At 36.6% G+C, this 24,384-nt stretch overlaps 1 protein-coding gene across 2 annotated transcripts in view; it reads left to right on the top strand.

Annotated features, from left to right (window-relative positions):
• The first annotated feature begins 227 nt into the window (after positions 1-227).
• The window catches only part of LOC131849449 (protein FAM117A), a 79,344-nt gene continuing 55,187 nt past the window's right edge, over positions 228-24,384 (top strand). For both annotated transcript variants that reach the window (XM_059199528.1, XM_059199529.1), the window contains exons 1-2: positions 228-776; positions 1,045-1,099. In XM_059199528.1, the coding sequence (XP_059055511.1) occupies positions 711-776; positions 1,045-1,099 (121 nt within the window). In that variant the 5' untranslated portion in view covers positions 228-710. The remainder of the gene's footprint in view (positions 777-1,044; positions 1,100-24,384) is intronic.

A 24,384-nucleotide genomic window follows, 5' to 3' on the forward strand; every position in this document is an offset into this window, starting at 1 on the left:
GCAACTTTATCAGCGATTTATTATCAACCCGCTGCTGTTACGTAACATGAACCTGTGTCGATGTTGCTATCTTTGTTACACTCGCTGTACGCTCGCGCCTCTACTGCGCCGACGCGGCCGCCGTCCTGTTTGTTAGAGAGAGATACAAAATATTGCATTAAATTTCGATCCTATTCTGTAATGTTTTGTCCAATCGCGTCCAATCGTTGCGTGTTCCGGTTCTTTGTCATCAATGGGTTGCCGGACTAGTCCATTTTGAGTGCCATTTGAATTCATATTATACAATATTTCTAGCGGTATTAGATTAATTATATGAAGTATTAGAACCTTTATGACAATGCCCTAGTGTTGGACGTGATTCTTATCGAGGAAGTACAGTATTTGAAGCGGTGGCTAATACGCCCTTTTAGCACCGGTGAACCGTGGCCACTTCAGCTGACTGCGTCGTACGCAAGGCTACTCTATCTAAACTAGTAGTAGTCCGCCGATCGAGGGGAGCGGTTGAGTGCGGGATTGCGGAAGTGATATGCGGATATGTCGTTGAGGGTTAAAATGTTATTGGAACGATTCCCATAGACGTGAGCGCGACAGTATCGCGGCTCGCGGCCGGGCGAGTTCAGTATCGCGGCAGAAATCGGCACGAGTCGCGCGGACAGCGGCGCAGCCAGAGAGTGCCGCGGCGGAGGACCGGACCGAGCCGAGGCTCAATAATGCTCAAATTCCTGACTCACAAGCTGCGGACGCATTCGTTGAATGAGGAGAACGTTTCCGAGAAGGTGGGTGTCGCTGCGGGTCGGCTTTGCGAAACGAAGGTCACACCGCTACCAGAAAATGGCCGCCTCGCGCGAGAACAAAGGAGCGGAACAATCGCCGGGCTCGGGGCGTGCTGCCCGTGGTTTGGCACTCGAAATATTGTCCGCCTCGGGTCCCTGCGGTGGCCGTGGTGCGATGACGATGCTTCCACCGGGCGGTGTTCGCGGCCGACAAAAATAATGGGATTGTGCGATGGCCGGCCGAGCATTGATCGGATGTTGGTTGTTGCAGGTGGAGGAGCGGGACTCTGGTACCGAGTCTGACGACGAAGCGGACCGCGAGCCCGGTAAGTGTTATGACGGTGCCGGTGCCGGTGCCGGATGCCGGCCGGCGGCCGACATAACGCCGGCCGGCATCCGCGCCGGTACACACACTACTCTAATCTCATCTCACAGTTACACCTATCTGTCGTAACTTATTTAATTTGGATGATAAACAGAACAATGCACGTCTAAAGTGTCTAACTACTAACCTACTTATCTAACAGCAATGTTTTCGAGAAAATGTATTTATCCCAAATATTTTACAACTCGACTTAAATATGAAACTATTTCGCTATCTCTTCGGTTTTATTATATACAGTTTAATGTGAAAATTTACGCAGCGATGTCCTCTGCAAACAGAATTTGATATTTTTTAATCAAAAAGAGTAATAATACCCGTTTTCACCAACGTCTGCCTCAATTTAGAGGCCATTTAACGTCAGTTTAGGAGTAGGCAGTAAGATTTTCGTTTTCATCAACCTTTAGGTAACTCCTAAATTCTAAAAACCCCTTTTATCTTAAGGGCTCGATATTTCACTCCCTAACTCTTTGATTAAGCCACTTCCGTGTCTGTCGCATCCGTTAACGTTTTGACAAGATCAAATCGCCAGGTGATCTGTTTTCATGGAACAATATGATAACTAAAAAGAAATTTAATCTAAATTGAAACTTATCTAGTCTTAGTTGGGAAAAACTATGGATATAGAAAACTTGACGCGTATAAACTTCCGTGTCTGTCCCATCCATCCATTTGTTCCTGGAAAAACGCAATGGGTTCATCCATTCACCAGGACCTTTTTTCAGGGAACAATGTGATGATTATAAACAAGATTCAGCTGAATTAAAACTTATCTAATCATAGTACTTAGGGAAATATTGTTAACACAGAAAATTTGACGTTTATAGGCAACTTAAATGTCCTCCACGAATTACTGATTTATTTAAAATACGGAAGTAGTTTGCTTCTATTATGCCTTTTTTTGGAGAAAATTGGAGAAAACCTTGGTGAAGTAGATGGGTAATGCCGGACTCTTACGGGCTAAAACCTCAAGGCATTTCTTTTTTTAACCTTTTGCCAGAGCTACGGGAATGCACGAACAGTCTTCCGCAACTGGCGCTGGTCCGCTTATGCAGACCCCTTCGCATTTTAGCTTTTTAGGCAAAATTTGGCCCGTATATTAATTTTCCGTCGCCACACCTAGAATACCTCCTGGCGCCTACCTACTAACTGTTAATACCCATCTACTTAATTCAAGGTCAAGTCTCGCCGAAGCAGCAATCATTAATTCGTCAATTAATATCTCTGGAAAATTTACATAGTGCCATCTAGTCCCAAGCTAAACAGAGCTTGTGTTATGGGTACTAGACAACTAATGGATAATGATAATGGATGGATGGACGAAAATGGATCTCTTAGTGAAACACAATTAGCCCTACTTAAAACTTTTGCCTTCTGAGGTCAATATGTAAATAGTGAATTGTGAATGTCAATTAAATAAATTTAAAATGGTGCAAGAATTGGGCTAAGGGGCGGACTAAAGGATAAAGGATATCCCGAAAAATATTAGCAGTGTTTGAAACTTTAAATCTTTATGAAATTTCCTACCTACATTTACAAGGTCAACATTTTCCTGTACCATATATATGTATGTTTTGTGTTACATAGCTATTAGTGCCTACTATATCTCGTATATTTTAGACTAGCTGTTCCCCGTGACATGGAGCACGTGGATTTTCGCTTTTTTTTTAATTAAATTAAAATTTCTAAAACCAAGGTAGCCAAGTAGGTTACTCTTTATAACATTAGCTATCTACGAGTGAATCCCGTCAAAATCGGTCCAACCGTTTTAGAGATTCGCAAGAACATACAGACACACAACTTTTTTTTAAATAGATAATTATTATTCTTATAATCTAAACTACAATCAACGATGTTATACGTGTGTTTACATGTGTAGGTGTAGGTAAGTACATTTATGGGCAGTGTAAATAAATTTTTGGTCTCATTACCATACTAACCGGTTTTTTATTAATACAATTACAGTGCGTATTGTTTACCTACAGCTAGTTCAAGCAGGCAGGTGGTAGGTATTATATTGTATATGTATAATAACGTTGGTCGCGCTTTGCTTGTAAACCGGAACGGTTGTTTATTTCTGAGAGCGATAGTGGCTTGTTCATCTGCGTTGACCTTGATGTGTGACCTTGAACTTTTTATCAATACTGTCCGACAATGTTTAATACCTTATAATACCTATTTGATAAGGTGGGCGAGTTGTACTTATGGGATCACCTATATATAGAACTTGTTTACATATATGTACCTAACGAACAAACAACACATCCATAGACCGGCTTGTACAAGGTAGAGTTGAAGGTACTGGATATAGTGGACGATCACCCATGGACCGACCAACTCAAAACAGCGATATTTGGTCTACTCCACGAGTGTACCAGAATGGCTGCAGTAAACAAATTGCGAGCTGGCGTACCGCGGATAACATCTGCCTCGTACCTCACTACATAATGACGACGACCATTCTGTCAAGAACGAAACGAATAACGTTTGTCTGTTTTATGCGTCCATGGGCTACGGTAACCATTTACCCTCATGCACATTTTATCATCCTCCACTGGTGCCCCGCCAGCGTAAACCGTTAGCACAGGCGACTGCACCATTTCATTATCATCTATAAAAAAAACTTTTTTCCATCACATTGGCCGAATGCTTCTTTGCCACCATCGTAGCATAAAAAATAAGAAATATCTGCATACCATTTCAAATTGCGATCCAGCCTTCTATTAAACATGCAAGATTTTTGATGCAACTTTCGTATCAAATACACATTATTTTTAAATTAGACTACAATTTTTATTTTAAGTCAAAAGCGTGTCATGAAACACATTCATTTTTACCTACATTATCAAGAGGAAATCTTATCTTTATTTATATTGTACAGTCCAGTACTAGCTGGTTCATTTAAGAACGTGTAAGAAACTCCACTGATATATTGTTATATGTTTGTTTCGGCATATTATGTAATTGGAAAGGTAAACAAGCTCATCAGTTTATCAGATAGGCTATCCTATCTGATAAACTGATGAAAGGGATTACCTCCGTCTATATATATAACAGATCCACTCCAATCTGAATAAAAAAACATGTATTCCTGTAGGACATTTTAGCCGCTTTACCTCACTTTACCTCAAGTTTAAGAGTATTCAGTATTGACATTATTTCCCCTACCGTCCTGTTCAGTATACAGATTCAATTGAGAACTGGCAAGAAACTCAACTGAATTTCTTTTATTTTACAAGCCAGTTTATTTATATTGTTTACTTATATAGGTGTCTATTTCTAACATTAAAAGGAAATCCCATGAACAATTAATGTTTTGCAAGATGATATCATGAGTATATTTCATGTATTGCCATTCCTAATGTCTAAGGTGTTATATCTTATTACCATATCCACTTTGAAATTCGGAAAACAGTTTCCAAAATTACCTAAAACAGGTCAGACTGCGGCAAATTCTTAGACGACTTAGACGACATACTCTCCCTTTGATATTACATATACAGTGGTAGCCAGACAGACAGCTCCTTTGTTGGTTCGTCCAGAAAAAAATACATTTACCTTGATAAATAAACTGTTATTTAAAGTGTGGATAAGATAAAGTACTTACATACAATTCCATATCTCTGTTTTCCGCTCGAAATAAACACGAAAACTCCGCGATCGATATCGCTCCACTCAGCTGGCAAAAAATTCTACGGCCACTTGTGGCCGTATATGTATAAAATAATTCTGTTTTATACGTTATAGAATCTCGTTCATAAGTTAGCCCTGCAATGTCTGCACTATCTATCAATAACTTAATATTAAGCACTTTGATGTTTAATATCGTTTAGCACTCCGCTTTATTTCCAATAATCGTGGGTACGATTCATCGCAACATTTAAACATTTGTATAAAAAAGTAAATAAGTATTTATATCAGTTGTCTAGTACCCATAACACAGGCTCTGCTTAGCTTAGGACTAGATGGCGCTGTGAGAATTGTCCAGGGATCTAAAAACAGGGAAAAATATTCAATAATTCAGAATGAGTTTATCATTTAAGAAGCGCTCTTGTAAAGAACTAAAATATTTTCTGTGCTCCGTTTCTGTAAGGTTATCTATTAGGTCGGAGTGGTTTGATTAAAACATCAAATGAAAGCACGATTGTGGAACCTGGTACCAAAATTTCAAGGCATTGTGACCTATGACATCTGCGTCTGGGTATCTGGGTATCCCACATCTGGGTCAATACTTCTAAGAAGCAATGGCGAGGTAAAATTATATACAGCCTTCATTAAAAATGCAAGATTATCAACCTTCGTACCATATACACATAATTTTTAAATTATCTAAACTATTTTGATCATGCCCAATGTCATCTTCTTTTTTGAAATTTCAATAGCATCTGAACAAAATTTTTAATAAAACCTTATAGACTTCTGAGGCATAGTTAATCTTTTTGGTTCCATTACAACGTAATGTAAAAACAAGTGGTACATCTTCTGATAGACGGATAAGGTTTTCGGATGGAATCTTACCTCGGATGGGTCCATTAGTTATTCAAGGACTAAATTGGACGTAAGCAATAATTTTATTGGCCTCACTTGTGAAAAAGGGTAAAAGACTTAAAGCATACAATATATAAAGAACGTATTATATATTGTATGCTTTAATATATGGTATATCGACGGCATCTAGACCGAGACTCCCTGCTTCTTGTTATTCAAGGCCAAAGGAATTGGGTTATGAAATTCCTTCAATGTGTCCAATTCTGCTAATCCTGTGGGACAATTCAGCAAAGTCAGACTGAAGATTATTGTATCCGCTATTGAGTATATCCAATAAGATTTGGTCAAAGATAGTAGAGCACAATTCAGCGTTTCTAACCTCAGTCTGAACATTATCGTATCCACTAATATACAATATCTAATAAGATTTAGTTTTCTAATTACAACATCGTGTATGTTGTAATTAGAAAACTAAATCTAAAAATCTACTACGCTAAATCGTCTTCAAATTCAAAAATCATGTAGGACATTTTAGCCGCTAGTGAACGCCTCTTTTCATATTTTTTTTTATTTTACATTATTTTTTATTGTAGGGAAAAAAATAGTATCTCATCAATCAATTATCATTGTATCTCATCAAGCTTCCTTCTTCCAAGCTGTTTTAGCTGCTTGTGAACGTCAATTTTTTATATTATATTTTTTTCTCTATCGTCCAGTTCAGTTTCTTTCTCTTATCAAGCTTCCTTCTTCTATAGTATTCTTGTTTGAAGGATGATATGTCTCTGAAGTTATTGGATGTCGTACTGACACCAATGAATGGTGCCTTAGCGATTGTTTACCTTTAAGTTTGGTTTTGGTGTACTTGTAGAATAGATTATCGCAACCTGGTGATATAAAAAATGATTTTCCTATCGCAGCCGTATAATTTAGGTAGGCCTAACGTAGATTGTGATAGCGGCGTGTTTATCAGTAGGTGGATGGTGTATAGTCGGGGCCGTCACGCAGTCTACATGGCGGGTGGCGTGTCACGTTATCTACACCGGTGCTTTCTGTACTGCCGACCATTTTAAGTAATAATATATGACGACCTCGATGGTCTAGCGGTTTGGCCTTACTTCCGATGGTTGCGGGTTCGATTCCTCGCACGGTGGTAACATTTGATTTAATGTGTATGATTGTACAGGTCTGGTTGTCAGATTTACTAAAAAATAACTACATATTTATATCAGTTATCTGGTATATATTACCACATATAGAAGTACATATAATAGAAGCTCTGCTTAGCTTGGGACTAGATGGCGTTGGGTGAACAATTTGATAATCTCTGAAACGGCTGCACTGATTTTGACGGGACTTTCGCTCGCATATAGCTAATATTATATAGAGTAACTTGAGTTTTCTTATTTTAGGAATTTTATTTAGTTTAATTCCATGCGGCCGCGTGTACCAGGTAGTCGTATAATATTGAACATAATTATTACATAGAATAAAATGAAATTGCTTCCGCTGTCTGTTCGCTTTTATCTTTTAAACTACGCAACAGATTTTAATGCGGTTTTTAGCTGTAGATAGAGTGATTCAAGAGGAAACTTTATATGTATAATACATGTACCCCCAGCTTCGCATGGGTACTTGTATTATATTTATAAAATTACACAATATATTTTTAAATTATAGCTGGTAGGCTATAATTTAAAAATATATTGTGTAAATTGGGAAATGTAATGACATTAAATTTATTTGCGTATTATACAGTTAGATATGCGGTAATATGTCCAGGTAATAATATTATTGGCAACTGTTTAATTGCCCCAATTTACGGGCATGCAAATTTTGAGTATATTAACATTATATAATCTATAATATTATAATTTAAAATTAATGTCCTATCATTACATAGTATAAAACAAAGTCGCTGTCGGTGTGTGTCCGTCCCTATGTATGCCTAAATCTTTAAAACTACGCAACGGATTTTTTTAATAGATAGTGATTCTAGAGGAAGGTTTAATGTATAATACATGTACACCCGTGCGAAGCCGGGTCGAGTAGCTAGTTCACTATATAATAGAAGAGGGAAGAAATATAATGACAAATGTCAAGCAAGTGTGATGCAGACGTAGTTTTGCGGGTTTTTTGTTTTACGGTATAAAATATACTGCCTACGTTAAATCAGTCGTGGACCTAATAACAATAATATCTCAGGACAATTCACACAGCGCCATCTAGTCCCAAGCTAAGCAGATCTTGTGTTATGGGTACTGGACAACTGATATAAATACATAGATACTTTTTTTTTTAAATAAATACATATTATACATAGAAAACACCCAGATACAAACAATCATACTCATGAACACAAATCTTTGTACCGTGCAAGGAATCGAACCCACGACCATCGGATAGTAAAGCGGTGTGCTAAACCACTAGACCACCGAGGCTGTCAAATGTAATATAATAAATCGTAATGTAGTAAAATAAAAAAAAAACAGAGTGAATACCAAAACTCGTACAGACTATAAATATAATGACAGCTCAGTTATCTGTTGACTTGTCACAGGGTAGAGATAAGGTGTCTAATTGTCAGCATCGCACCATCCGCACTAATTAAATATGTTTAAATCAACAACAGCAGGGGCAATGCAAACAAAACCAGTGGTAGTTGATATGTATTAATTTATTTATTTACTAGTTGTGCCGGCGGGTTCAGCCGCGTGAAATATATAGCCTATTAATAGAATAGTGGACTTGACCGAATAAAGGAAATGTTAGATTATAACCCTAGAAAGTTTCATCGTTCTACATACTACATCTAAGATATTAACCGGTCAGTGAGCTCCATCCTCCAAGCAAAATTTCATTTAAATCGGTCCAAAAGTTAATAATACTTGCTACAGATTTTTAACTATCCCACGGGAACTCCTTAATTTTCCGGGATTAAAAGTATCTAAGATGTTGACCCGGGATGTAATATAGCTCCTTGCAAAATTTCATTTAAATCGGTTCAACGGTCTCGGAGATTAGCCTGTACATACAGACAAACAGAGAAACAATAAATTAAAAAAAATCCAAATGTGTTCCATTCACTTCTAACATCCCTCTGACTCAGTTTTGGCGTTTTTTGGAATGTACAGATATTCGATCTCTACTGTTTTATGATATGTATATAGATATGTTAACTGGATGTATAAGCTATTAGTAAATTGTCATCAAAATCCGTTCAGTAGTTTTTGCGTGGAAAAGTAACAAACGTTTATAATATTAATAAGATCTTATTGGCCGAAATATAATAATAATCACATAACGCCCTCTACACCCAAGTTAAGCTAGCCAAAACTTTTGTTATGGTATATAGTTTTTTTTTTCATAAATACATACATATTATACATAGAATAATTATTTATTTATTTAATCTCTAATCTTATTCAATCTTAATGCTAAAAGGCGATAGCGTTTCTAAAAAAAATAAATTGAAGCGTAAATATTTATCTGTACCATAGGACCACCACAATGGTGTACATTGTGGTATTGGTTATAATATCTCAAATACACAATGTCATATAAATATGACACATAGCGGTCGGCCACTTTATATACTTGACCAGAAATAACTCGCTGTTATCAGTAATTTATTTAAATATAAAATTAGTTCTCTTAACGTGGAGCGCATTTTGTAAACGGCCAACTCCCGCCTGACGGATACGACTTTAGTCCGCTAGGAGTTCGAACCTCGGCTCAGGCCGTCATAGTAACAATCTCCGTCTGTCTGTCCCTATGTATGCTTAAATCTTTAAAAATACGCAACGGATTTTGAAGCGGTTTTTTTAAATAGATAGAGTGATTCAAGAGGAAGGTTTATATATATAATACATGTACACCCGTGCGAAGTCAGGGCGAGTAGCTAGTACTAAATAAATATAAATGCGTATACGGTAAAAACAGGCTGTATTTCAGAAAAAAAATTTTGGTTATATTTGCACCCGTCACTACTCATCCGTCGTACTCGTGAACGGGTGCTGCTTGTGGGGAGTGGTCTGTTCAGGTTGCGAACACTGATTAGATTGTTTTATTTTTTTTTATATAGCATATGCTGGTGGTCACTCTATTCTCCCAAATTTGAATTTAAATAAAATAGTATTATTGTAAATATGTACAACATTAAAAAAAAATACGAGCTGAGTTTCTTGTCAGTTCTTCTCATCTTGAAATCATTCCGAACTGACGGTAGATTTGATATATCATAAGAGTCTGGAATAGACCTACATGAATAAAGATATTTTGAATTTGAATTTGAACAGTTGACTGTATTGTACAATAGACGGTGCTATAAGATATATATGAATTACACTATTGTACAGAACACTTATTACAAACTATTATCTCTTGTTTTTATGAATCTCTGTGGATGCATGTGTGCAGGTGCTAGTGACACGCTGGAGTCTGTAATAGACCTACATGAATAAAGATATTTTGAATTTGAATTCTTATTTCCTTTTTATGTACTGGTGTAGTTTCTTCTTATAATCAACTATATTTCGCAAATGACAATTAACACATATGTGTCACAGATTACAAAAAGAATGGCCAGCAATCGTGGCGAGCGTCGTCACCGTCGTGGTTGTCCGAGGGCTGTGATACGGTTTATAATGGTTTTAGATAACAGATGGTTGTGTTTGATCGATTGATCGTTTTCGATACAGTTTTTATTAAGTGAAAGCTTGTCCTTCAGTAACTGTTAACTCCGGTAGTAGAGAGTGCAGTAAAACTTACCGTATCGCCCTTCACAACCCAATTACAACCAGACTTCACTCGCTTTTTTTATGATTATCTTTGTAACGATCTACCTTTCAATCAAACGATAAGATCCGAGTGGCGACGAGTGACCAAACAGACATTTTCGTATTTATTACTAGCTGTTCCCGCGACTTCATCCGCGTGGAATTTAACATTATTTTTCTAAAATAAAAGTAGCCTAAGTTACTCCTTATTACATCAGCTACCTGCCAAAAAAATCCCGTCAAAATAGGTCCAGCTACTTCAAAGATTAGCCGGAACAAACAGATAGACAGACAAATATTGTAAAAAAAATATTTTGGTGTATGTACCCTTTGGGGGAGGCCTATGTCCAGCAGTGGACGTCTCCCGGGCTGCGATGATGAAGATGCTGTACCGTATTTATATTCATATGCATGTAAAAAACGGTTATTTCAATATTACAAACAGACGCTCCAATTTTATTTATATGTATAGATTTATAGCAGTATCACAAAAATATATAGAATATCCATAGAGAGTTTGCTTATTAATGTTACAATTATTTTGCCCTCCAAGTTCTTGGCAACGTCTATTGCATACAGGGTCTGACAATATTTAATTTTGTTTGTTAATACTTAAAATTATTACATTTATTCTATACGAACTATGCTCGCGGTTTGCCTAGCAAAAAACTTATACCTTAGAGTTATTCTGATGTATAAGCTATATTACTGTATAGTTTCATCAAAATCCGTCGAGTACTTTTTGCGTCTGTCCTGTATAATAAGTACTATATAAATAAATGTTTCAGTATGTACACATACAAACATACATGCACGATGCACAGAATCGGAGGTTATCAGTTTATGGCCACTTATATAGATACTTGATTTAACTGTGTATTTAATGTATATTTAATCTAACTGCCTTCGCGAGACGCAGTTAAAAATATCAATATTATATTAATGAACTATTTCTCTATATTGAAATAATATAGCGTCGGTTAAATAGAAAAATAATAATAATAATAATAATCTCAGGACAATTCACACAGCGCCATCTAGGCCCAAGTTAAGCTAGCTAAAGCTTGTGTTATGAGTACTAGATAACTGATACAAATACATAGATATTTTTTTTTTGTAAATATATACATATTATACATAGAAAATACCCAGACCGATACAAACAATCATACTCATATATACAAATGTTTGTGCCGTGCGAGGAATCGAACCCGCGACCATCGGTCATAAAGCGGTGTGCTAGACCGCTAGACCACCGAGGTCATCAATATCAAAATGTATATGTTTGTCTGTCTGTTTGTTCCCGCTAATCTCTGAAATGGCTGGACCGATTTTGACGGGACTTTTTTTGGCAGGTAGCTGACGTAATAAGTGTAATTAAAAGTAGAATTTTTATTTTAGAAAAATTCTCTAATTAACTTTTTTGTATAATTCCACGCGGACGAAGTCGCGGGTACATCGAGTAGATGAATAAAAATGGGGATAAAAGTAAGTCCAGACAAAGTCGCATTTAGCGGTTAGTTATTAAACAAATTCAGCGATAAAAACAGAATACCTAATAGGGAACCACAAGACACGCTGTCACAAAATAAGGTAGATATAATTTAACTGGCATGTAACGGCTCTAGATAAAATCTATTGCAAAATATTGCCTCAAGATTAGATGTTAGTGTAACTGGTTGTTGTCCTTGACCGAGGTATCGGCAGCGGAAACCATCGATAAACTAACGAGTATATTATTATATTCAATTCAAATTCAAATTCAAAAATCATTTATTCATGTAGGACACTTTAGCCGCTTATGAACGTCAAGTTTTTACATTATAATTTTTTTCCCTACCGTCCAGTTCGGTATATAGATCCAATTGAGAAGAACTACCAAGAAACTCAATTGTTATTACATTTTTTTTAAATCCAGTTTATTTACAATGCATAGGTATTTATATAGGTGTCTATGTCTAACATTAAATGAAAATCCCGAACATGAAAACTATTGCCATGCACGCTCGTCATTCAAGTAATCGTTTAGTGAGTAATAGGCCTTGCTCAGTAAATATGATTTAACAGATTCAACGTCAAGACAAGTGAAGTTTTTACATTATAATTTTTTTTCCCTACCGTCCAATTCGGTATATAGATCCAATTGAGAAGAACTGGCAAGAAACTCAATTGAATTACTTTTTTTTTCACAAGAAAGAAACTCAATTGAATCACTTTATTCACAATATATTCAAATTCAAAATATCTTTATCCATGTAGGTCTATTACAGACTCTTATGTAACTACTATTACTTATAATGGGTGATCAAGGTGATGATGCTATATCAATTCATTTTCTACTGCTGCTTTTCACACTTACTTCTCACTTGACGACCTCGGTGGTCTAGCGGTCAAGCACACCGCTTTACGACCGATGGTTGCTGGTTCGATTCCTCGCACGGCACAAACATTCGTATTCATCAGTATGATTGTTTGTATCGGTCTGGGTGTTTTCTATGTATTATGTATTTACAAAAAAAAAATATCTATGTATATGTATCAGTTATCTAGTACCTATAACACAAGCTCTAGCTAAGCTTAACTTGGGTCTCGATGGCTCTGTGTGTCCTGAGATTATTATTATTATTACTTACCAACACTTAATATAGACATAATCAAATCAAATGAAAATATATTCATGTAGGACATTTTGATGATGTTTTTTGATTAGAAAAAAAATCTACGTCTCTATCCAAAATTCAAATTCAAATTCAAAACCAATATCTTTATTCATATAGGTCTATTACAGACTCTTGTGATATATCAAATCTACCTTCAGTTCGGAATGAAACTCAGCTCGTATTCCTTTCAAATAAATATTGTACATGTTTCCAATAATACAGATTAATTTAAATTTAACAAAAACTTTAATCAGTGTTCACAACCTGATGTTGAATTTTTTCTCATCTTATCATCATACTGGTGACCTGGCAGCATACATCAATAGCATATAATAGTAAACTATTCCATAATCATTCAACAAAAATGCACTTGAGTAAAGTTAAATTAAGTAAAATTAAGTATGCTATTGCAAAAACAAAAAATCTATTCAGTGTTAGTAACCTGAACAGAGCTAGGTTCTATTAAAATCTATTGCAAAATATTGCTTCAATATTAGATGTTCGGGTAACCGGTTGTTGTCCTTGACCGATAAACTAATATTTTTATATTCACAATGTATTATTATCCAAGGTCTGTAACTTATTTAATTAAACCAGCCATGAATGTAAATTTATCTCTACCGTCATACTCGTGAACGTGTTCGTTCGTGAACTTCTGAGAGCTGGTCTTATCTGGTTACGGCTATTAATTAAATAATTTCGTTTTAACAAAAAACAAACACGTAATAGCATATACTAGTGGTCACTATATTCCCCTAAATTAAATTTAAAAATGAATCTGTGTTTTTGTAATCAAATCACATGTTCATTTGCAAAGAATAAGAGTTTAGTTTCTTGTCAGTTCTTAGCTCGAAAGCACTCAGAACTGACGGTAGATCTGGCATATCATAAGAGTCTGTAATGTACATGAATAAACATATTGAAAATTTTAATTTTATTAAAGCAATAGGGAACTGTGCCAATATAAAAAAAAATCCTGTAACTCCTTCTATAATAAATAATATATTTAATATATATAATAAAAATGTAACTGACCTCTTTCTCTACATAAAAGATATATAATAAAAACTATTACTGGAATTTGTTATCAGAGCAATAGAACACTGTTCACTAATCCTAGAAATGACTTAACCAATTTGAGTACGGTTTTCGGTATTGCATAGTGGTATGATTAAATTAAAAATTTTAAGAGATTCTCAATTAAAAAAAGTGTTTGTTTATTACAAACAATTTACAAAGTTATATAGGTACGAAATCGCGGTCCGAGTTTTTTTTATGGATGATAATGGAATGATGCACCCGCCTGCGCTAACAGTTTTTGCTGGGCACCAGTGGAGGGTGATAAGCATGAGGTCAGGTCTAACTGACCTGAGACACCTGCCCATCGAGACAAATTCACCAAGAATTTGTCACGATGGTATCCAGGGGGAACCGCGTGGAGGTCAACCTGACATGGTACATTGCTAGCAATAAGATCATCAGTCCGCATTACTACCATTTACCTTTCCCCCGCGGACTTAGTTTATGGTAATGATCTCATAACATTATTACTAATACATTATACCTAAGCGAGGCATGTTTGGTCACATGTGTACAGTAAAACATTTTTTGCACAAGTGTTAATAATGGAAATTCACGGCTGTACCAAACTGTGTCTATAATAAAACATCTGGACGAATGAATGACCTTCTGTCCTGCGTTTTTCTATAATAATAACCCTGGACAATTCACAGCGCCATCTAGTTTCAAACTATGAACAATAAAGAGAGTCTATAATAGATCTAAATGACTAAAGATATTATGAATTTTTTTAAAGCACTAAAAGTTGCCATATCAAATCGCGGCAGAGAGATAAGACTCTATCAAAATATATAATGAGTAATTAGACAAAACTTAAAAAATGTCCCAAAGTAAGTCCCAAGATAGAACTTGTGTTATGGGTATTTTTTTTTATAGATGATAATGGAATGGTGGACCCGCCTGCGCTAACGGTTTACGCTGGCGGGACACCAGTGGAGGATGAAAAGATGAGCATGAGGTCAAGTCAATTAGCCCATCGTGACAAATTCACCAAGAATTTATCACGATGGTTTCCATGGGGAACCGCGTGGAGGTCAACCTGACATGGTACATTGCTAGCAATAAGATCATCAGTCCCCATTACTAACAATTCACCTTCCCCCCTGTGTTATGGGTCAGTATGGTTAAGTCAGTTCAGTCGAGAAAGCGAGACAGAGTTACTTTCGTATTTATAATATTATACTATAGTATGGATTATACTAGCTACTCGTCCCGGCTTCGCCCGAGTGTACATGTATATATAAACCTTTCTCTTGAATCACTCAATCTATTAAAAAAAAACGCTTAAAATCCATTGCTTAGTTTTAAAGATTTAAGCATACATAGGAACGGACAGACAGCGACAGCGACTTTGTTTTATACTATGTAATGATGATAATGAACTATTTATATATGTTATGTTATATATTATAAGTATGACTATTCAAAAGTTTCTATTCTTATCGTTCCCATGAGGCGAGCCGCATGCTCGCTATTAAAATACGTTAAATTTATTTTGCACATTATCTGCAATGACGTCATTTTGCTTGCGTATATAGCTATAACCCGCGGCACTGTCCACTGTGTACCTACCCTAACTGGTAGATTATTAGTTTTGTAGATATATATATGTTTGTTTGTTTACATTATCACTTGTTACGATTAAGCAGCAAATGATTTAGAGGTTATCGTATGTTAGTAGTGTCTATTTGTAATGTGGATAGTCGGAATTAAATAAATAAACTTATAAATATAAAAGTAAAAGTGAATACAAAAAAAACCTACAAATTCTAATATTATTACTAGCTGATCCGCACAACTGCGTCTGCGTTTAATTTCCCCACCTTTTGCAATATTTTTCATTGCAGCTCCGCTCCTATTGGTCGTAGCGTAATGTTAAATAGCTTATGCCGTCATACTCGTGAACGAGTGCTGCTTGTAGGGACTGGTCTGCTTATATCACTACGACTGATTTAATCTTATTGTGTTTTTATATTTGAGCCTAAATAAATTAGTTGTGGTTGGTAGTTTGTATTCACACGTTTCGACTTATAAATGTGAACTTACAAGGATTGTTTAAAAGAGCAACGCACAATTTTCTTGCTCGTTCTTCTTGTGATGAGACAGCTTTCCAAATAAGCGGTAGATTTAAAAAAATGTTGACTCTTCAAAAGTGCTTAAATTAAGTTTATTTGAATAAATGATTTTCTATTCTATTCTATTCTTAAAGCCTTCCTCGACAAATGGACTATCCAACACAAAAATAATTTTTCAATTCGAAGTAGTAGTTCCTGAGATTAGCGCGTTCAAACAAACAAACTCTTTAGCTTTATAATATTAGTATAAATGAATATTCATAAATTTGTACTGTGTGGAAATCGAAGCTGCGACTAAAGGAAAGTTGCCTTAGTTTCCTGTAAGGAAAGTAAAGTAAGTGACCTAAAGCGAGACCACCGAACTTGTCTATCTACATAAATGGTCTTTCTTACTAAATATCAAATTGGAATAAATAAATAAATATAATGTAAAACTATTATTGTTACATTTTTATGCATGCATAGGTAACAAATGAGCTTGCGGCTCACCTGATGGTAAGTGATTACTTCCGCCTATGAGCACCCGCAATACCAGGGGCATTGCAAGTGCGTTGACGGCCTTTTAAGAAGGAATAAGCTCTTTTCTTGGTGGTATTAACATCGTATGTGTTCGAAAATACCATTACTGGAAGGTGATTCCTCAATGTGGTTGTGTGTGGAAAAAAGTTTCTAGAAAAAGCACTTGTTACCGTCAACCGTTCATCAGTGCACCCCGCTGAAGCAGATTTCAGCGACTACAACGCCACCTGAGTGAGATAACCACCACAATATATTTTTATTTAATGAATATTATTTATGCTTATAAACTTGAAGTAAATATATAAATAGTAAAGATTAAATCTAATTATAATTATGACATAAAATGTTCTAGAAGTTTGATATAATCATGTTTATTATTGAGTACATAGATATAAGTTCTGATTTGACCATAACAGTCCCACCTACCTACTGACTTTAAATAGAACCACCATATTGTGTACACAGACCAGTTCGGTTTAGATGCTCGAAATGAAAAATACATATAAATGAAAGAAGAAATTAATAGTCTCGTTGCTGCTGCCGCCGCGTAACACATGTCAGGTCGACCTCCACGCGGTTCCCCCTGGAAACCATCGTGGTTCCTGGTTATTTTATCACGATAGGCACGGGCTATCTGACCTGACGTCATTTTCATCTTATCATCCACTATTGGTGCCCCGCCAGCGGAAACCGTTAGCGCAGGCGGGTCCACCATTTCGTTATCATCTATAAAAAAACCCATAACACAAGTTCTGTCTTGGGACTTAGTTTGGGACATTTTTTAAGTTTTGTTTAATTACTCATTATATATAGTCTTATCTCTCTGCCGCGATTTGATATGGCAACTTTAAGTGCTTTAAAAAAATATCTAAATATCTTTATTCATGTAGGTCTATTACAGACTCTCTTTATTACTCATAGTTTGAAACTAGGCAGGCGGGTGCACAATTTAATTACTAACCATAAAAAAAATGTTTTAAAATAGTCAGCTCTGATCGATTGAAGTGAGGCTGTTTTGGAGCTAGCGGCGCGCGGTTCAGGAACGCTGTACAATTAATTCGTCTATTTTGGAAGACTTGTAATTTATTCATTACATTCATATTTGAGTTAAGGTAGGTATATTCATATCTAAACTATAGTTGGCACCAGACACATAGACACTGTTTTGACATGTTCATCTCAAGAGATATGTAGTAAAAAACAGTTATTTCAACATACAAACGGACACTTCAATTTTAATTGTATATATAGAATAGTATAGATGTATAGACTATCTCACTCGCACAACTTTTTCTGCATCACACTTACTTGAGATTTATCATTGTATTTCACCCAATTTACATAATAACTTTTTAAATTATATCCTGTACTAGCTTTTGCCCGTGACTTCGCTCGCGTTAATTTATCCCTATAGGGGTGGAATTTATCAAAATCCTTTCTAAGGGGATGCCTACGTCATAGTAGCTTTATGCATGCAAAGTCTCAGCCTGATCGGTTTAAAATTGACAAAGTTTCATATAAACTTTCATCCCCTATTTTATCCCTTTAGGGGTAAAATTAATCGAAATACTTTCTTAGCGGATGCCTACGTCATAACATCTACCTGCATGCCAAATTTCAGCCCGATCCATCCAGTGGTTTGAGCTGTGCGTTGATAGATCACTATGTCAGTCACCTTTGAGTTATATATATTTAGACTATACACACACGTGTATAGTATATGTTATTATGATGTATAAGTTATATTACTGTAAATATTCATCAAAATTCGTTTCGTAGTTTAAAAGAGTAACATGTATCCATCCATTCATTCTTACAAACTTTCGCGTCTATAATATTAGTAAGTTGGCTGCATTTTCCGTCAGTTTAAGATTCCAGTTACGCAACATTTACGCTAAAAAAATAATTACGTCCACAAGAATGCTTGCCGTATGAATTATTTATGTGAACGGGAGAGCCGCACTCGATATCTTATATAGCTTCCTGTTCACGTTTGTCAACCTCTGTCGGCAGTGAATCACATTTTGCGATCAATTGCGTGAATGGGCTCCTGCGCCCGCGCAGCCTAACATGGTGCGCCAACAAAAACCACGCCGTACGCCGCGTACAGCGCTCGCCTCATTAAGGTTGTCACATTCATACAAATACTAGCTTTTACCCGCGTCTTCGCTCGCATTGAATCCATTAAATATTTATAACTTCATTACCCCTAGATGAAGTAACAAAATGTTGATTTGTCAATTTGTTTATAACTATCTATAGATCAATAGCAGTTGCAAGATGGCACTGATGAACTTTTATATATATATATATATTTCAATAAAATGTATTATATGTTCATTTTAATACCTTCAAGAACATGTTTACAAAATTTCATGATGATCGGTTCAGTAGTTTTTGCGTGAAAGCGTAATAAATGTCATTTAAGAACCTAATCTGACCTTAAGAAAACTTTTAATACGGACACTAAGGTCTTAAAAGTTTTATTAATAAAAATAATCTTGGACAAATCGCACAGCGCCATCTAGTCCCAATGTAAAAAGAGCTTGTGGTATGGGTACTACACAACTGACAGAAATACTAGATACTTTTTTTACTGTTTAAAAAAGACACTCAGACCGATACAAACAATGATATTCATAAATACAAATGCTTGCACTGTACGAGGAATCGAACCTGCGAACATCACAGGTGCGGTCCCAGGTTCGATTCCTCGGTGGTGTGGTGGTTACAATAAAGTGGTGTGCTAAACGGCTACATTACCGATGCCGTCAAACCAATAAGTTTGTGATATAATTTTTTACTGTTGGAAGATATTTGTGTATTTTAATTTTTTTTTTGAGTCCGGAGATTTGAAACTCCATGTGTTCTCTGGCTCGTATAGTGGCAACCCTACAAATCACCGTACTAGTATACCGTCGACTCGTTCCCATTACAAACCAGAGAGAGACGATCTTACAACTACCACTTTTTTAATTTCCGGTGAAAATTAATGTTGTACCATCATGGTACAGAGTCACCTCGAGTTACATAGAACTGCTTATCTTTCATTGCTCTCACTGCGTCAGATTTGCTTTCGAAATTATAACTAACCCTTATTTTGTACTGGCTACCCCGGTTTCGCACGGGTGTGGAGCTGACGCTACTTCGACTCTGCCCAATCCCACCCTAACCCACTTTAGTAATGTAATGAAAACTGTGAAATTAGTAGTAGTGTAAGATTTATATAATTGTATATGCATATTGGTAAATGTAACTGGCTCCTAATAAAGATAGGTGACACTGCATGTTGTCAACTCACCCGGCCGGCCAGCGGTGGTTCTGCTGGGCCAGACGGAAAAGGTCAGCCTCGGTGCCACTTTTAGGCAAATTGTAACATCTCGGCTGGAGACTCCTCTGGAGTTGTACAAAAGTGGAAATTAAAAAAATATAATAGTATTAAAGTAAATTGAGAATAGGCACGGACGAATATGTCTGTGGAAAATTGTATTTAAAAAAAAAAACCCGCTTTAGTCAGTACCGTCGACAACGCACCGAGGAGTAATATCTGACATACGCGACAACGTTGCCCGAGGTACATTCTCATTGACCCCGACGACCTCATAACGGGAGTAAACCTCCGTACGGGCCCACCCGTTCCGTCCCGACCACACTTTTACACACAAGACACCGTCCTCGCCGGCGAAGACGACGACCTCACACACAGCATATCGCGCATTCAACCGGGCGCTGCACACCGGTGCCCCCGGTCTACCCTCCGATCGATCCCCCGTCCAATTCAAACGGGGACCGATGTTACGACGGCCTGAGCCAATGTTCGAACCTCTAGCAGTGCCCTCAGACTAAAGTCGTATCCGTCAGGCGGGAGTTGGCCTTCAGCCGCTCCATAAGTCCTTCCTTGGTTTGTAGTGCCATCTGCACTCGCTCCCTATCGTCCGGTGAAGCTGTAAAGGCCAGCTGCGGCCAACAATGAATTTTATATATACTATTCAGAGAACTACTAAACTGCGTTTCGCTAAATGCTCGACAGTTTTCTTGGTTCTATCATCTTTGTTACCCAATATATTCTTTCAATAGCGTCTGGTTGAAAATCATTTGTTAAACTTACAAAGGAACCTTTTTAGTCTACATTTTTTTTAATCGTGGGGATCGTTCTTACCTGTCTCATCACAAGAAGAACTTTCACCTTTACGACGTATGTCTGGCCGTCGTAATTTTATTATTAAAACCATTTTTAAATTTAAGTGTGTATAATGTAGAAAATAAATATCACTTGTTTTTTTCAATTAAATACTCAAATGAAAAAATATTGGCCGCAGCTGGTTAAACAATTATTAGGGGGCGAGTGCAGATGGCACTCCAAGCCAAAGGAAGGACTTATGGAGCGGCTGAAGGCCCACTCCTGCCTGACGGATACGACTAGTCTGAGGGGTTCGAACCTCGGCTCAGGCCGTCGTAATTTCAATACCTGTTTGAATTGGATGGGGGATCGATCGGAGGGAAACATGTGGAGTGTACCATCGCCACGTTTGAGGTTGTGCAAACAACCTCAAACGTGGCGTTATTTCTAAGTCATCCTGTCTGCGCTCGGCCGGGACCTGCCGCCACACTGTTTAATTACATTTTCTTTACAATGTAACTGTATTTGCTGTAAATGAAGCCTATTTTTGTACTAATATTAGTGTTATTGTTGGCGGTACCGCTGCAGTTTCGTTTTCGACGAAATCATTACACAGTATAAAACAAAGTCGCTGTCTGCCCGTCCCTATGTATGCTTAAATCTTTAAAACTACGCAACGGATTTTGAAGCGGTTCTTTTTAATAGATAGTGTGATTCAAGAAACAGGTTTATATATATAATACATGCACACCTGTGCGAAGCCTGAGAGTAGCTAGTTACATAGTATAAAACAAAGTCGCTGTCGCTGTCTGTCCCTATGTCGCTTAAATCTTTAAAACTACGCAATTTTGAGGCAGTTTGAAGCGGTTTTTAACAGATAGAGTGATTTAAGAGGAAGATTTACCTGTACGAAACCGGGCGAGTAGCTAGTTATAGACTAGTATTTAGGTAATTGACTGGAATGTCTATCAAGAATCCAATTGGAAAATAACAATTGAAGATTCACACAGCGCCATCTAGGCCAAGATACGTAGCCGCCACACTGTTTAATTACATGATATAAATATTATGAATATATTTTTAATTTTTTCGTCTGTAAATCAAACGTGTTTGATACTAATCTTAGTGTTAGATTGTTGGCGACTTGTACCGCGAAACGCAGGTAAATACCTTTTTTCGACGAAATCTTGTTACACAATATAAATAAAGTATAAAGTCGCTGTACAGAACAATGTCCCGTCCTTGTATGTATGCTTATATCTTTAAATTACTCAACGGATTTTAATGATTTTGAAGTGATTCGAATGTTTATATGTTTTTAATACCTAAAATAGTGTGATGTAACATGTAAATCTTGGATTTATATATACATATCCGCTCCTATTTGTCGTAGCGTAATGTTATATATCTTAAAGTCTTCCTCGACAAATGGACTATCCAACACAAAAATAATTTTTCAAAAAGAAGCGCTTTCAAAGAAACAAACATCCTGTTGGTCGTAGCGTAATGTTATATATCTTAAAGTCTTCCTCGACAAATGGACTATCCAACACAAAAAGAATTTTTCAATTCTAACCAGTATTTCATGAGATTAGCGCGTTCAAACAAACTCTTTATAATATTAGTGTAGAAGATGTACACCCGTGTGAAACCGGGGCGGGTAGCTAGTATGGTATAACGAGATGGTATTTAGTTATATTATTTCCGTACCTATTGTGATGATTTCAGTAAAGGTCGAGACAATAGCACCGCCAACGAAATCTAACAAACAATGTAGTGACCCAATAGTGGCGAGCTAATGTTTTCCACCATTGTACCGTATAAGCAATACTAAATATTTATACAGTTTGTTTAGCTATTATACGCACGGACTCTGCTACGAGTACACAAACTAATGAGTAGTGCAATACCAGGTAGATCTCCAACACTGGTTGGTAAATGTTCGTTATCAGCTCAAATTCTGTTGAATTCCTTAGTGGTAAAGCGGGGGTTGTTCTTTTTTATTTTGGAAACTATACAATTTTTTTTTATGTAAAAAAAAATATTGTATAGTTCCGAAATATTTTTTTTTGTTAGTGGTATACTAGAATGTGTTTGTACTAGAATAGAAGAGAATAGAAAATCATTTATTCAAATAAAATTACATTGAAGCACTTTTGAATAGTCATTACATTTTTTTAATCTACCGCTCATTCGGACTCTATATAATTTTAAAGTTATTACATACTGGTAACACTGAATGTGACTCTTACTCAGCATTTATACTGCAGTATAACTAAGTGATACCGTACTGATTTTTTTGGCCGCAGCTGGTCTTTACAGCTTCACCGAACGATAAGGGGGAGTGCAGATTGCACTCCAATCCCGCGGAAGGACTTACGGAGCAGATGAATGTAGAACTTCTGCCTGACGGCTGTAGTCTGAGGGCATCGCGAATAATTTTCTACTCAAGAGAGTAATAAAATAATAGAAAAGATTCTATTCTTTATTACTACTCTTAGCTCTCGATGTTATACTAGCTGACCCGCGTAACTCTGTCTGCATCACACTTGACATTTATCTTGATATTTATATAATATATTTTTAAATTACAACCTTTATGTTATTTTGATGTATAGCTTATATTACTGTAAAGTTTCATCAAAATCCGTTCAGTGGTTACAGCGTAAAAGTGGAAGAAATATCCATCCATACTCACTAACTTTCGCGTTGATAGATCCCCCGTCCAATTCAAACGGGGATCGAAATTACGACAGCCTGAGCCGAGGTTCGAACCCCTAGCGGTGCCCTCAGGCTAAAGTAATATTCTTCAGCCGCTCCATAAGTCCTTCCTTTGTTTGGAGTGCCATCTGCACTCGCCCCCTATCGTACGGTGAAACTGTAAAGGCCTGCGGCTAAAGTCATTAGAGTAGTCCGAAAAAAAAAGTTTATAATATTAGTAAGATATCAAAACGTTTGCCAGGTCAAATAGTAAAAATAAAAATGTCTCCAATCACAATCCACGTAACATTTACTTGTCTGGTACTGGACAGACGGTGGTCTGTCCCCAGTTACGTTATATAGACGAGATTCATTAACTAACTATCAAGTTTTTGCTCCATCTTGTTTCAACTGACAATTCTTATTTTTTACAACTTTTGATTAAGCAATCGACTTCTTAACTTCTTCTTTTCTTTAAGGAAAACTCGCGCAATCGTGTTATACATTTTTTCTATACCTCGTTTCATCTAAATATATATAACTCCAAAGGTGACACGTGATATACAACGCACAGCCCAAACCACTGGACGGATCGGGCTGAAATTTGGCACGCAAGTAGATGTTATGACGTAGGCATCCGCTAAGGAAGGATTTTGATTAATTCTACCCCCAAGGGGATAAAATAGGGGATGAAAGTTTATATGAAATCCCCCGTCCAATTCAAACGGGGATCAAAATTACGACGGCCTGAGCCGAGGTTCGAACCCCTAGCGGTGCCCTCGGACTAAAGTCGTATCCGTCAGGCGGGAGTT

The sequence above is a fragment of the Achroia grisella genome, unplaced genomic scaffold (genome assembly GCF_030625045.1).
Source record: "Achroia grisella isolate CSIRO2021 unplaced genomic scaffold, CSIRO_AGI_Agris_v1 utg642, whole genome shotgun sequence".
In the NCBI taxonomy this organism is placed as follows: domain Eukaryota; kingdom Metazoa; phylum Arthropoda; class Insecta; order Lepidoptera; family Pyralidae; genus Achroia; species Achroia grisella.